The sequence below is a fragment of the Equus przewalskii genome, chromosome 2 (genome assembly GCF_037783145.1).
Source record: "Equus przewalskii isolate Varuska chromosome 2, EquPr2, whole genome shotgun sequence".
NCBI classification, from domain to species: domain Eukaryota; kingdom Metazoa; phylum Chordata; class Mammalia; order Perissodactyla; family Equidae; genus Equus; species Equus przewalskii.
Window position 1 is genome coordinate 104,874,969 of NC_091832.1, and position 16,152 is coordinate 104,891,120.

At 40.0% G+C, this 16,152-nt stretch overlaps 1 protein-coding gene across 3 annotated transcripts in view; it reads right to left on the reverse strand.

Moving 5' to 3' along the window:
• Positions 1-13,779: 13,779 nt before the first annotated feature.
• AFG2A (AFG2 AAA ATPase homolog A) overlaps positions 13,780-16,152 on the reverse strand; it is a 309,664-nt gene continuing 307,291 nt past the window's right edge. For all 3 annotated transcript variants that reach the window (XR_011537212.1, XM_070609147.1, XM_070609149.1), the window contains one exon: positions 13,780-14,716. Coding sequence is in view for 2 of the 3 variants with exons in the window: in XM_070609147.1 (XP_070465248.1) it covers positions 14,540-14,716 (177 nt within the window). In the remaining variant the exon portion in view is untranslated. The remainder of the gene's footprint in view (positions 14,717-16,152) is intronic.

The window sequence follows — 16,152 nt, forward strand, 5'->3', positions numbered from 1 at the left end:
TCCCTCCTCAGCATCGCTGTTCCCACTGCTACATCCCCTGACCTACCTCTGATTATCTTCCCCCAGCAATCATGCTAACCAGCCTGCCTCCATCAAGAAAAGATCCTGTATAATCCTCAGCCTCTACACAGTGACATTTTGAAAACTGATATTGAATGACTAGATGTGACACTGAGTAAATGAGTCAGCTTCCACTTTAATTTTGGGAGTGGCTACTCATCTTTGTGTGAAGGTCAAGACTGCCTCACACAGCACAGTAAACTCTCTTACGGAGTCTGCGCATCTGATAACTGTCTCATTCTGCATTGGCAGATTTCTTTCATCTATCTTCTTTCAATGCTCTCTAGCAATCTCTTTTCTAATCTTCAAAAACTTTTGGTCATTCCTCTCCCCACGCAGTATAACTGAAGCAATGCTCTGGTTTCCAGCTGCATTTGTTCAGAGAGGATCGGGGGCTATAAAGGCCAGGCTATGGACAGTTGGGAGGATTTCCAGGGTGCACTCACAGAGAAGGACAAGGTTCAAATGCTGGACGTGGGAGTAAGGACAGAAATGCCTTACTTGAGATTTCAATAATCCTCTGCCATGAAGCCCAAATTAGGTATGAAGCCAGGAGATAAATCCATATAAGGAAAGGGTACATGGGATATAAATGCTATTAACTAAAGGTTCAAACCTAGTCCAAAATCCAAGGAGAGGTCTAGTATGCTCCCATAGGAGTCCAGCGAGGGAGATGGTAGCACAAGGAATCTGGCAGCTGGTGTGGGGCCTCAGCCACGGACAGTTCAATCCAAGGATAGGAAAGCCAGTCACTGAGAGACTGGGGTAACAAGCAGGAATTATCTCCCTTGGAAAAGAGGGAGAGACCCAGTCACAGGGGAGAGCTAGGATGTCAAAGTCCACACGATAAACTGATTAGAGCTGCTGACGCATGGTCCTATCTGTTCCTTCTCTTCATGGACTCGGGTAGGCACTTAGAGGTGGGAACCCCCGTTAGACGAGCCAGAAAGCTCAGATGATTACAGGAATAGCAGCACAGCCAGCTACTACGTCATCAACCCATCCCAGGGCAAGATTTACTCTGGGGACAATGTTTATGCTTTCGATTTTCCCTCATGTCAACTATCTATTATTTTGTTATGAACAGTATCCATTTGAAACATAGCAACCTTAATTCACTGGCGTTATTACAGACCTGTTTCTTGGACACCAGGTAGAGATCCAGCACAGTGCTGAGTTGTATGCAGTGGCACAAAAGGAAAATGGGTGCCGTCTGCCTTCAGGAGCTCCGATCCAACATGAAGGACAGCACAAGTGAAACAGTAAGACAGCAGTGCAAAAACACATGTTAAGTGCCGAAATGAATGGTGAACAGGAGGCCACAGAAAGGAGAAGGCACCAAAGGCTGGCAGAGCGAGGGGCAGCCTCACAAGATGGTGGCCTCGGCTGAGCGCTGGAGGCGTTAGCTCGGCAAAGAAGGGAACGGAGGCATGTGGGTGAGGGTGCCTCGTGGAAGGACACTGACTGGGGGCACAGAAATCCGGAATGGCAAGAGGCAGGAGACAAATAAGCACTGGGAGCAGAGCTGCTGATGCTGAACTCTGTGCCTCTCGTGAGGACGTGGCCAGGGAATCCCAGCCTGAAGAGTTGGACTTTCTTGGAAGGCAGGGGCCCACTGGAGGCGACTGCCAGATTCAGGGGTCATGCAGGACGTTTAGAGGAAAACTAGAGACCAGGATACCAGTGTGTAAACCGAGCATGAGATGACAAAACCTGGACTCAACTGGGAGCAGAGGGAACAGGAAGGAAGGAAGGAAGGGGCCTGAGAGGCACAAATTTTGTGTTTTAAAAAATAAAAGAAAAATAATCTATAACCCCTCTACTTTAGAGTAATAACCGCTATTCACACCATGGCACATAGTTTTCAAAAACTTTTTATCTCATTCATACACTTCCTTGGTTTGAATCCTGTCTCTGCTACGTTACAAGCTGTGTCCTCTTTAGCAAGTTACTTCACTGCTCAGGTCTCCTAGGTCCCACTTTCGTCAGCTGCACATGGCAAATAAGCTACTGTGTTGAGAATAAATTGGACAATCAAACAGGAGCACTTAGCACAGGGCTTGCACACAGTGAATGCTCCGTCATTGCCTGGCTGTTCTTAGGTAACTCCATCTTGTACTTTTTAAATGCTTGCCAGCATGGATATGCTAGAACTTATTCAACAATTTCCCTACCGATACACCTTTAGGATGTCTCTACTATTTTTTTTTTTTTTGCTAGTACAAACAGTGTCGCCATACACAGCCTTGTACATCTAACATTTAAAAACTCATGTTACAAATAGATTCTAGGAAGAGAGAAACTGACACATTCAAATGTCGACAGGTGATGCACGATAGAAAGGATACCTAGGATTTAGCAGCTGCTTTAAGGAGGAGAGTGAATCAAAGTTAGTGTAAAGATTTGCAATCAATATTTGTAATCAATTAAAAAGACTTTCAGAGAATGAGATCCCTCTCTCTGGATAACCGTTTTGGAGTGTTCCAGCAATCTCTCTAGGCTTTCTTCCATTCACAACGTTTAAGCCAGCAGTGCCAAAATGAAGAACAACTTTGAAAACTGCATTGTAAGTGTACAATTAAAATAATTTTCTTCTTCCCTTCCCAACGCCATCGATCTTAACAGTCAAGAATTGTACGTTGTTGTTATGGGTTGAATTGTGTCTTCCCAAAAAAGATAAGTTGAAATTCTAACCCCAGCTTCCTCAGAATGTGACCTTATTTGGAGAAAGGGTCTTGAGAAAGGTAATCAAGTTCAAATTAAGGCATTAGAAAGGTTCTGATTCCAATATGACCAGTGCATTATAAAAAGGGAAAAGCCGGACACAGAGACAACGTAGGGGGAAGATGATGTGGAGAGACACAGAGAGATCGGCCATGTACAAGTGAAGAAGAGCGGCCTGGCGCACATCCCTCCCTCACAGCCCTCAGAAGGAACCCACCCTGCCAACACCTTCATTTTGGACTTCCAGTCTCTAGATCGTGAGACAATGAGTCTCTATTGTTTAAGCCCCCCAGTTTGCGGCAGTTTGTTATGGCAGCCTTAGAAAACTAACATAATTATCACTTTTATTTTTAATTTGGTGTGTATTAATTAGTTAATCAAAATGCTTGATTCATGATACATTGTCATCATTGGGTCGTGATGAATGTTTGGCTTAAGTTTAATTATTTACTCTGTTTTTTTTGGGGGGGCGGTGAGGAAGATTGGCCCTGAGCTAACGTCTGTTGCCAATCTTCCTCTTTTTACTTGAGGAAGATTGTCCCTGAGTTAACATCCCTGCCCATCTTCCTCTATTTTGTATGTGGGATGCTGCCACAGCATGGCTTGATGAACGGTGTGTATGTCTGTGCCCGAGATCCAAACCCACTACGCCACCAGGCTGGCCCCAGTGTTTACTTATTTTTAATACATAACTAACATCTGTGAACCCATCTCCCAAAACAAAAACAGGACCAGAAAATAACTAACATCTAATCAGACAGTGCCCCACCACTGTCACCCCTGTCCTTCCCACCACCATCCTGAACTCATCATTTCCTTGCCTTTCTTTCTATATGGTTTTAATGTGTTTCTAAACTGCACACGTTTTTAAAAATTTTAGTTGCTTTACACTATATAAAGGGTATCATGTGGCATATAATATGTTAGGACTTTTTTTCGCTTAAGATCCTCTTCTAAGATTCACCCGTCTCGTTGTGGGTTGCTGTGCATCATTGGTCGTGTGCTTTGCTGATGTCATGGCCGCTCTTTAGAAACCTGCTTACGCTCTCGTTCTCCCTTATCTCACTGTTTATACTATTGTGGCTTCCAGGCCTGGCGGACGCCGTGTATTTCAGGAAGGAGGAGTCTCTCTGGTTCATGTGCATGAGGACTTAGGGGCTCACAGCTGTAGGGATCTTCCGGCCTCATTCTTCATCATATCTTTGTTCATTACGACTCTCAGAAATTTATCCACAACAGCCACGAGGATGTCTTAAAATGAACTATTTCCCTTTGGTCACCAAACAAGAGGATAGAATAGTTCGATGACTCATATTGCTCAGATTTCCAGGGTGAGTAAAGGGAAATGTTAATATGAGTCAGAGTTTACCCAATAGTTTTGAGTAAATAATCCCAAAATAATCTTTTTTCCTTGAATGAGAGCAGCGTGGCCATCTTTTCCTTAGGGAAGGGGTGTGGGTTGGGAGGAACACGATGGCTCTGGCAGGCAGACGACCTGGTGGCTATAAACCGCCAAGTGCCCCTACCTCTTATTTTGTGACCTTGGACAAGTCAGTGAATTAAATGGTGCTTAGAGAACCCTTCTAATTCGAAGATGAGAGATGATACTGCCTGCCTTCTCTATGCGTACACGCTCAACCATTTCTAGTCCTGAACACGTCTAAGTAGGGTCTGTGGGACCGGCCCAGTGATTTTCTCATTCTTATAGTAAAATCTGGGGGAAACAAGGGTGTGTGGCTATGTAGTACCCCTGTTTGGCCATGAAACTCAGTCCTCACACCCAGAGCTGTACAGCCAGAGCCACACCGAAGCTGCCTCGGGAGCATCTGGAGCTGGATCTTCCCAGGTGGGTGGAAGGCAGTTCAGGGTCCGTCCACATTCGTTCCCTCTTCCGGCTTCTCTGTGAAGCACAGGTGATTATTTGTGCTCTTTGATGCTTTTCTAAAGGGTACGTATGGGGCGTTTTCATGGAATGGGAAGGAAGACTTGAAGAAAGAAAGTCTAACCAGTGCAAACATTAAAATAAAATGACCTTTGTGCCAGAAATTAGGGGGTTGGCAGAAATGGCCTATTATGCAGCTGAGGTATTTGAAATGTAGAATTTGCTGGGTTTGCAGATTAATCCCATTTATGCTGGGGAAAGTATTCCATGACATTAAAGGATTTATTTGTTTGCTAATCTGCTTCAGACTCCAGAGGCCTTGTTACGAAATAAGCCGGTGGAGGAGAAGAAAAGGGTTAGAAAGAAGAGGTTAGGAGGAGACAGAGTTTTCATTCCCATTTCTGCTGTAAATTTTGCAAACTCAACGTCTGACTAGAACGTCTAAAGACACTATAGAATCCATTCCATAAGTACCTCTGTAGCGTGTAGTACTTATAATACAGACAAAGTAGAAGGTTTTATTTTTGTTTTTTCACCCTGTTAATGTGATCATTCTTTGTAAACACACAAGCAATAATTTATTACTTCTGCTATTTCAAACAGTTTAAAGCTGTTGTTTGAGAGAGAAGCAGATGAAAAACGTATTTAGGTTTCTAAGAAGCCTTATTCTTCTTCACTAGATTTATCGGGAGCAAACCATCAAGAATTATTTGGAGCAGTCTCCTTTCTTCCAATTTTTTAAACCCCTTCCCCTCAAATGCCAACAAACATTTGCTTGACTGTTGTCTTTTTCCTCATGGATGGACTACACAGCGCAATAGCCAAACATCCTCTTAATCTCTTTTCAAAGACGATAACCTCCTTTTGGGTAAAGCAGTCATTCTGTTTTGTTCCACAGCACCTTGACAATGCCGAGAAAACATAATCCTTTACTTAGAATAGAATCTCAGATTTGCTGTTCCATTACCCGGTAGCCTAAGCATTTGTATTAAAAGACAGTTAAGCTTTTTTCAGTGAGGCATTTCCTTCCTTACCTTCCTCACAGAAAGTTCTGCTTTATTTTTAGTAATATCCTGGCTCCTGGCATTGTATTCGTGCACATAATCCCTTCACAATAATGCTTAGCACTCTGGTGGCACTGTCCCTCCAAAGAACTCAAAGGCCTTTATGAACATTAATTAGGTCTCACAGCACCCCCACGAGATGGGTGAGTAGTCCATTCCAATAGGTATAGTATTATTGACGTTTTGTGATTTTGCCAAAATTCTTTTGCTTTCTTCCCCCGTGTGCTTCCTAATGGAATTCCCTCTTAGTCCACTGGGTCTGGCCAGTTAAGTCCATGGTAAAGGAACAAACTGGCAACAAGAGGAAACACAAAAGAGAGATGTGAAGTGTGGTATCAGGAACGCTTGGCGGACCCGCGTGTGGTGGGAGTGCAAAGGCCTTCCTCATTCTCCACCTGCTCTGACACCAGGGAGGGGAGAGAAGAGGAGAGCACACATGGACCTTCTCTTCACTGAGACCAGAGGAAAAACCCAACCCTGGGTGACAGTGACAGACAACTTCTGCCCAGAGCACTGGACAAACTCCTGTGATTCTGAGCTTCTGGACTGCATCCAGGGCTGGTGGGCTCTGTGAGGATGAACTCTATCTAACACACCCTAAGAAGAGAAAAGTACGAGTTACCTCAGAAGCCACTGGAAAAAATCTTGAGTGTTCTTTGGGTTAGTACAATCTGGCTCTGTGCTAAAACCTCTGTGTAATATTTTTTCTGGTACATCAACTTTTTGTGATAAAACCTACCAAAAATCTCAACATTTTACAAGAGTCTAGGCCTTTGGGACTTACAAAATGTTTAAAAACCCATGTTAATATTTCTATATCTACTTGGATGATTTCCCCAACTCCTAGCTTTTACCAGATATCTTATTACTAGAATGGGAGCTACATGGAGGAATAAAGTGGCAAATTGTTAAAGGTGAACCCAGGAGACAGAGGCCCAGATTTGTCTCTTGACCAAACCTCAGAAAGCTTAGGAGAAGCAGTTGAAATGGCTAACTATTGTCCTTTAACTCTCAGCCCAGAGGCTCTTTTGCATTCATTCAATCACTCTCAGGAAGTTTTTTGAAGAATTCCTACTGAGACATTATATGGAGGAGGCAAAGCACAAAGGGCCACCAAAAATGTTTTGTGGAAATATACAAATAAAAAAGGATTTTTTAAAAAATTTGGCACCGAAAACAAATGATTTTCCTTCACTTACTATGGAAATTGGGACTAAGTTTGCACCGGTTTTAGGCTTTTATACACTAAAATGGAGGAAAACTATAAAAATGATATGAATTTGAGATAAAATGTAAGAATTTGATCTATGACAGGAAATTCTTTGTGCTCTAAAATCTTGATCACTGACCTCAGGGGGCCCTCACTGCTGCTCTGCCATCTTAACTCCACTTTTATGGACTGTTTACTCTCGCTCCTCAAATTTCCAAAGCCGCTTCCTCCATCTCCATCCTCACCTGAGCAGAGCTTCCTATTTTCATTGAGAAAAATAGTCCTAAGTTTCCACCAAATCTCTCCACCTACTGCCCGGTACCATCTACCCTGCTTTTCCCTCCGGAACCAGAGAAGCTTTGTGTGCTCCAATTCAAGGCCAAGCCCGCCCTAGGTCCTGGACCTGTACTCTTCCCTGGCTCCGCCACTTACTAGGTCTGGATCTAGGGCTGGATTCCTTAGTCTTTATTAAGTCAGGGAAGCTCTGGCATCGTATTAAATGCAGGCCACCGTTGAGATCATATCAGACAACCAACCAGGTAAACTCCACAGCACGCATGGTATTTCACGTAATACCAAACTGATGATGGGCATCCTAGAGAGAGAGAGGAAAGAGATACTTTGGCTAAAAAGAATTCCAAGAGACTAGAAATGAGAGAAGCTCCATAGCCCATCAAACCCAGAACACAACACTGGCTTCCCAGTGCCAACTGGATAAAATCCAAACTTTCAATGTTTGGCGTATATAGGAGGCATTATTTGGGGATGGTGGAAAACAAAGTTGTATAATTATGGTGGAATCAGGTTGTATAACTTCCAAATCTAAGTATTGTTGAATTTATTTTTACTTATTTGTTATTTCAGAAAAGATTTTGACTATGTACATTTTAAAGACAACATGTGAACAACTGATGAAATTCAGAACAAAGTACTTTCCTATAATGAAAGGGCATATATATCATTACTATATTAAGGTCACCGCCAGAAATAAGTATTGCAGCCATACGGTTAACATGGCATGAATGTTTTTGGTAATCCTTTTCAGAAGTCTAGAAAAGACCAAGTATAAATCTGACACCAGTTCAGATATGTGGGTTTTCCCCCGCAACCATCAAGCAGTCAACTCAGTTCAATTCAATTCTGACACGGTCTACCTGGAGACAGAGTCAGATCCTGGACGTTAAGGGCTCAGTTCTCCCCACTTCAGACACCGATCAGAAGTCCGGGTTGTCACCTGTGCTTCTGACTGGCTATAGATAGGAGGTCCCCATGACCCCTTCCTTAGGTTTGATTAATTTGCTAGAGCAGCTCACAGAACTCAGAGAAACATTTTACTTAACTAGATCACTGGTTTATTACAAAAGGATATAACTCAGTAACAGACAGATTGAAGAGATGCACAGGGCAACGTACGGGGAAAGGGCACCAACTTCCATGCTCTTTGAGCCACTCTCCCTGAATCTCCACGAGTTTACCAGACAGGACGCTCTCTGACCCACCTGCTTTTGGGTTTTTATGGAGGCTTCATTACACAGCATGATTGATCAAGTCATTGGCCATTGGTGATTGATTCAACCTCCAGTGCCTCTCCCTTCCCTGAGGTCAGGGGGGTGGGACTGAAAGTCCCTTTTGCCATGTAAGGTAACATACAATATTCACAGTTTCTGGGGAGTAGGACGTGGACATCTCCGTGAGTGTGTGAGTGCCACATTATTCTGTCTGCCACAAAAAAGATTAATTTGTTTTGGATTTTGTTCTCCAAAGAAGGAGCTGTTGGATCAATCATTTCTGCTGTTCTTTGTTAATTTCAGCTTTTACCTTTCTATTTTCCTGAGGTTAATTTTGGATTTCTCTACAATAACTTTTTGAGGAGAATGCTTAATTCAGTTAATCTTATTCTATTAATGAAAATGTTTAGGTCTATAAATTATCCTGTGTGTACAGTGTTAATCGTATCCCATAGATTTTGATATATAGTATTTTTACTATTATTTTTCAGATATTCTATTTTGATTTTGATTTCCTCTTTGATCAAAGAATTATTTCAAAATGAATTTTGAACTTCTAAGTAGTTGGTTTTTTGTTATTATTGTTTCTACGTTTCTTATTTTCAGTTTTATTACATGGTGGTTATAGAGCACGTTCACCTTTTCTGCTTTTGCAAATATATTACAAAAGTTCTGTGTGTGTGTGTGTGTATATATGCATGCACCCTATTATATAATTATGTGGATTAAATAATGAGAGCATGAAACGATGTGCCTTCTGTTTGCAGAGTTTAAGCATCTATTATAAGTTATTTAGATTCTCTGTATCTTGGAAATAATTTCTAGATCAGTTTATAAAAAGCTTCTTTGTTGTTTTCTACAGCACCATAATGTTCCATTGTATGGATGTACCATAATTTATTTAAATAGCCCCTGTTGATAGATATTTGAATTTTCTAATATTTTGCTATTATAACAAGGCTGTAATGAGTACTTTACCATTATATGGTAAATAATATGCCACTTTATACCTGTGGGAGTATATCCGTGGAATAAATTAAATGATAAATCAATCCCTTTCCTTAGCTCTGTTCTTTTTGAGTCTTATTCAGTTGTTTTATTACCTCCTGAATCACACTGCCTGTTTCCTTAATATTGTTGAGACTTCAAAGCGGTTGTATTCTAAAATTTTCTTCTCTGTTCTGAGAAATTGTCCCTGCTAATGTGCTTCACCTTTGTCTTTCGTTCTGTTTCTGCTCCACTCCCAACCTTTCCGCCCAGGCTTCTGGCATAGCTCTCCTGCTATTTCCATCTGGGATATTTCAATCTGTGATTGTTCCTGGCCCCCCAGTAATCTGTGCTCCATATCCTTGACTCTTCTATTTACCTGTCAATGTTTTCATTATTCTTTATGATTATATTGGTGCAAACAGTATTTTAATTGCTGTGGGCTTATGATAAATATATGAACATATTATTACATGCCAGTTACCTTCTCACCTAACTGGATTTGATGCTTTTTAAATACGTATGTTTTTCACATTTTAGAGTTCCTGAAATCAGGATGTAATAACATTAAGATCACAGTACTGCATCTTTTTTCTAAAAAAAGATGTTTTTAAATTATTAGTCTTACAATTGATGGCATGTTAAAACCAAGTAAATAAGGTATTTCCCATCACATCATATGTGTTCTCAAGCAGAGATATGCTCAACTTCCTGGATTGGTACACAATGTGTTGTACCTGACAGCCTTTGAAATTTTTAACATGTGGTTTATCCGTTCCCTGATTTCAGCATAGATGAACTCTATTTTTAAGTTTTTCTTTCTTTTCCTTTCCTGAGGTTTTGTTGTGTGTGGTGTGTAACTGTGACACTTTAACTGTCTTTCCAGAAATATGTATCACTAAATCTTGAAAGAGGAGTCTACAAATTTCCCAATGATTTTGTAAGCCATTTAAAACCCTGTAACATCTCTCTTTGCTTAAAGTTCCCAGAGTGAATTTTGTTGCCAAAAAGTAAGCCCCCAAAGACAGAGGCTACTGGGGTATATTTGACATGGACATTAGGTAAAAAGCCTATCCAGGCATACAATTGTTACAGTGAAAACTGAAGAAAGCAAATCAATGGGGAGGATTAGAATTTCTATGTGGACCAAATTTGGAAACTACTGATAGTTCAATCCACATGTAATTTTATGGGGTGCCTAAAGGACTGAGAAACATGATAAAATGAACCAAGATTCTAACAACCTCATATTCAGGAATTTAAGTAACAACAGGCCAGAGAAATCATTTTATTCTACCTTTATAGCAACTTTTCTGTAGCCTTCTCCTGATCAATATAGATTAAACATATACTCAAGTTTGGTTTTTCTATAAATTCAATAATTATTTTTCCAAAATGAAAAACCTGTGCATTATTTTTAAAACCTGTTTTACACATTAGAAATAACAAAAAACTAAACATTTTTCAAGCTAAGTTAAGGCGGTCAGTATTAAGCTTATAAATACACTCGGTCATGAAGAAGTAAAAGAAGCCATTCTTCTCAGTTTTGTTGTTAGAAAGAAGCATTAATTTCACTATTCAAACTAAAATCTTTTGGAACACTGAAAAGAAATGTGCCAATGTGAATATCCCTGAAACCCTGAAAAGAATCTGGACCACAGACAAACTTTTGACCAAATAGATGCCAACAAAGCAGATTGTCTTCTTAAGACAGGAACCTGGGCATTTCCTTTCCTTGCTGAACTTAAATTTTCCATGAACTGTACTGTGTATTCATTCATAAACAAATCCAAATAATAGGATCATACACTACTTTAAATCCATCAACACGAGACTCTGGAATCAGAGTAAAACCCTCACACAGATGAAGCTGGGGCAAACTGTTATTAGTGACACTTGACCTGCTTTTTTGTGACTCAATTTTTACTGGCACTGTCGTAAAAAGGGATGAAACGTCAAATAAAGGGATATCATTGCCTTTTCAATGGCTATAATTAGCTATTTAAAGATATAAAAAATAATTGGTTTGTAATAGACTAAAGATGCATTGCTCTAAAATCTTTCAAAATTCGTAACTTCCAACTCCTTGCACAATCACAATGCCATGGAAACAGATGTCTGACTCCCAGATTTAATCCCCCCACAACCTAAAGACTTCACTAACAAATTTTTTTCAACTTGTTTCCTGGGTCCTAAAAACCGGATCTCTCATTTGCCTTCTTGCAATTTATTCTGTCATACCTGGTACTCCTGATTTTCCAGACACACGGGATTGTGGGCACTGTGAATGCACTGGAAGTCCATGGAAGTGGGCTGAATGATAGGATTGTGACGCTGGTCAGAACACAGAACATGGCTATAGATGCATTTCATCTTTGCACCATAACATGTCAGTTTAAGGTTCATCTTTTGAATTAAAATTATCATGAAATACTAAAAGTGTACAGAAAGTGTAGACTACATTATAACCAACACCTGTATTCCTATCGCCCAGCTTAAGGTATGAAACATTTTCAGTTTTTCTCCCCTGAGGAAATTCCTCCCCACTGGTGCTTTTCACTTCCATTCACGTAGTCTCTTACTACACATGTCCCCATAAACAATGTATATTATTATGCATGCCTTAAACTTTAAATAAATATCATAACTATTCTTCTGAAACATTCTGTTTTTGAGATTCATCTGTTTTATGTGTAGCTCTAATTATTCTTTACTGCCACGAGTATTGCATTGTATGAATATTCCATAGAAATCAATTCTCTTATTGATGAATATTTAGATTGTTTCCAGTTTCTTGCTACATACAAATAATAGTGCTATGATCTTCTTACTCATTACCTCATCGAACACAGCTTGCTCTGAGATATACACCAGGGAGAACTGTTGAGTTATAGGGTCTTCAACATTACTACATATGCTAGTTGCTTTCTGGAGTGGCTGTACCAGTTTATGCTCCACCAGGCTGAGTGTGAGTTTCCACTGCTCCACAGCCTTTGGGATTATCAACTCTTAAAGCAGGGTTTCAGCTGTTGAAATCCTGTGTGGCCGGGGTGGGGATATATTTCTCTAACGGGTGCAACTACTAGTCACTCCAAGGGTGTTTCTAGCTTGAATCCATATTTTCATGTTAATTTCTAGGTTTTCAGCTTCTGCATCACAAAGATCATACGAATTCAAACTCTGAAGCCATGGGCAGGTGAATGATGCCATAGTCCGATTCCTCAGAGTGGCCTCTTTTTTCCTTTTTTAATTCAAAGCACACAGATCATGTCAAAAGAGGCTCCTTGTGGTCTCCCTGGCCTGCAAGAGGACTTCTTTTCTAGTCTGCCCTTACACTGAAGATGTTTGTCTTTAAAATCTGGGCATTATGGAGGAAGCTCAGTTATAACTTCATAAATCATATGGGCTGAAGAGTCTGAGTGGCCATTAACACCTAAATTCCCTGCTGATTGAGATTGCTACCCTCCTCCCCACCACTGAGTCCCCAGCCTGAGGGTTGGTCCAAGCTTACTGTTCTGGTTCTTATTTTATTGGCAATAGAATTTCTTTAATTTTCCTGTTTAGCCCTTTGGGGATAAATTTTTCTCTTATTTTCTTGTGTTCTCAGCACTCATAGGAAAGAAGTTATAATCCTCTGATAACTAAAGGGAAAATGCGAAGCAGAAACGTGATTTTGAGGTTCTATGTATTTCAATGTGTGTAGGCCTTATTTTCTAAATCAACAGAGTTCAACAGAACTTTCTGAATGATGAAAATGTTCTACAATCTATTCCATCTAATATGGCAGACACTTGTCACATGTGGCTACTGAACACTTGAAATGTGGCTAACATGTCTGATGAACTAAATTTTTAATATTATTTAATTTTAATTAAAATTCAAACTTAAATAGCCACATGTCACTATTGTCTATTATCTTTGACGGCACAATTCTAAATAGTAGTAATCTGTGTCCCTTGAGTGGTTTGTTTGTACTAATAAACCAGTGTAGTCTGAGAAAAAAGCTGTGCAAATCTATTTCTGATAGTCAAAGGATGAAACAGCTGAGACATGACTTTGAATATCTGCCACCACATAACTGTATAGCCTCGTTGTTTTGATAATCAGGTATTTCTCGTCTCACTTGTCTTTCTAGGAATGTTCAAAGATCCACAGTGACTAGGTTTAAGTGCACATTCTTTCCCTTGCCAGCTTATGAACTGGAAGCCAGGGAATCAATTTCCAACAGCTTTTTCAAGGATATTTATGGAGCATTAAGGTATCAAGAAATCCCAAGGATAAATCATTAGGAGCATAAATACACATATTTAGATTGCAACATAAGACACGAGATTGAGAGATCCATTTGGTTTATCTTTGAACTGAAAGAGTTTATTGGTAACCTGAAAATGTGTACAAGCTAAAACATGAACACTTCATATGATTTATTTATGGCATTTTATGAAAAAACCCAAGTCTACTGGACTAGGCTTATATTTCCACTTTTTAAACTTTCAAAGGGTATTATAGTATATGAAATAACTCTTAATCCTCTTTTTTTCATTGCCATAAGTACAGGTTAAGAAGGCTAAAGCAAAAACATAGGTATGAATTATAACGAGAACAAGTACATATTTGGAGACAAGGTCATACAAGCCTGGCTGGCACATTTGGCCATTTCATTGGCTGGCCTTCAAAAACAAAGATTTATAAATATTTTTTATCATGCATTCATCCACATACATTTCCTATGTTCTTGTATAACACTGATGCCTACAGGTTTGGCATTTAGGAACGCACTGAAATGGATTCTGGAGTAAGGAAAGCATCTCATGGGATGAATGAACCAAGTCAAAAATGAAAAAGCTGAAAGTTTGCTTTCTAAAACTCAGCACACATTTCCAGATAAAACTGATTTAAACTCATGTCCAGAGATTTTCATGGATATTTTCACTGTATTCATATGTTCTCAAATCTCTATAAGAACTGAAGCCCCTCAATTCCAGTCAACGTATTTCAGACATTGTGCTTATTAAGGATTTTTTGACACCTTCAAGATAAAATTTAAAAAAGAAACAAGTTTTATCTAGAAAGCATTTTTAGCATAATGAATACATATATTTTCTCAGAGGGTATGTAGCCCACTCTTCTCTTGATAATCTTCATAGAAACGTATCAATGATTCAGGAATTCTGGGTGTCACAGTGTTCAAGGCTTGAGTAAAATGTCTTCTCATTATGCACCTGGCTTGAATGTCTTCTTCTAGAGTCAGAAGGGCTGCCTCTCTACAGACAGCTATAATCTGAAAGAGAACAAATAAAAACAAAAAACAAGCGAGAAAACATATTGTGTTTTAGAAATGTAGTATTTCAGATATTCATCTGTGGTAACTTCTACAACTATAAGCGCACTACTAAAATTTATCTTCAAGAGTTATTCCACTTAGGTTTTCAAAAGGATAGAAAGTAATCACTTTCATTACAAAACAACGTATTAAGTACTCAGAATGAGAAGCACAAAAAGATATGGCATTTGCTCTTAAGGAGCTTACAATTGTAAAGGTGGAACAGATGTGCAGGCACATACTTCTAATTAGGATGACAAAGGATGAGTGTGTACGTGAGGTGGGGGCAGGGAGGAACCAAGTGATGGGGGGGCAGAGGAAAGAGATATTCTGAGTGAGGGCCTGCTCATCTGTGCATCTTGTCGCAGCAAAGAATTTCCACATTCCTTTCAACCTTTGATGTATTACCAACACGTAAAAGCCTTTCTTTATGTGCATCTCTTTAATGAGTTCTTAAATCTTGGGACTATCGGGTAGAGTTGTCGACGTTTACTTTGGAGACCTGCATTAGAAGAGAGAAGTGAATTCTGTTTACTCAACGAGGAAAGCTGGAAGAATTGAGAAGAATCCAGGGAGGGGGTGGAGTGGATGCAGAGTGAGAGAGGAGAGAGTGGGCGGTAGGAAAACGGAAGGGGAGGAAGGTTCAAGTCTTGAATCCTGAAATGTGTTTTTAAGCTCTCTGGACTTCAGACAGCGGAAGCAGGCTGATGCCAGTGTCATTCTAAAGACACATTACTGTGCTGAAAAGAGCTTGTGGGATGAAAAGAGATATTGTGATTTTCAGGGCAACAGGGAAAACAGTGATTGATATTGACTGCACCCTTATATCGGTAAATGAAAGGGCCAGCTGAAACACATTTGTCCACCCATTCAGCATATTTTCTCTGTTTGTTCACTTACTGAAAAGAGCTCCTCTGCTTATGCTGGGCTAATGGCTGCCAAAGCAGTTTAGTAGCTTTTTAGAGGATTTAGCAGCATGTTTAGGGAGCTTTCAAAAAAACATGCATAGATTTAGATGGCTTTGTCAAATTGCAACAATGTAACTATTAGTTCTGGGCTTCATTAATGAGCACTGAAGTTGACTATAGTGGTTATGCATGTTAATGCTTTTCCAGAAAGAGTGGCTACCAACTTGTTGAAGAAAAAACAAAACTTCTAGGGATTAGTAAAACAACTTCATCGCATATTCTGGTACAAAAAGAGTTACTTTGAAAACAAGATGTGATAATTAATAAGCACAGGAAATGCCCAGCATGGAAAACTGGCTATCCAACGGTTCTACTGTGTTCCAAAGGGACCTTGGGCACCTCCATGAAGGCAGGTGAAGGGACCAAGTGGGGTGAGCCTCACACCACCCCCCCCCTCCCCCCATTTGAGCAGCACTTCTTTAATCT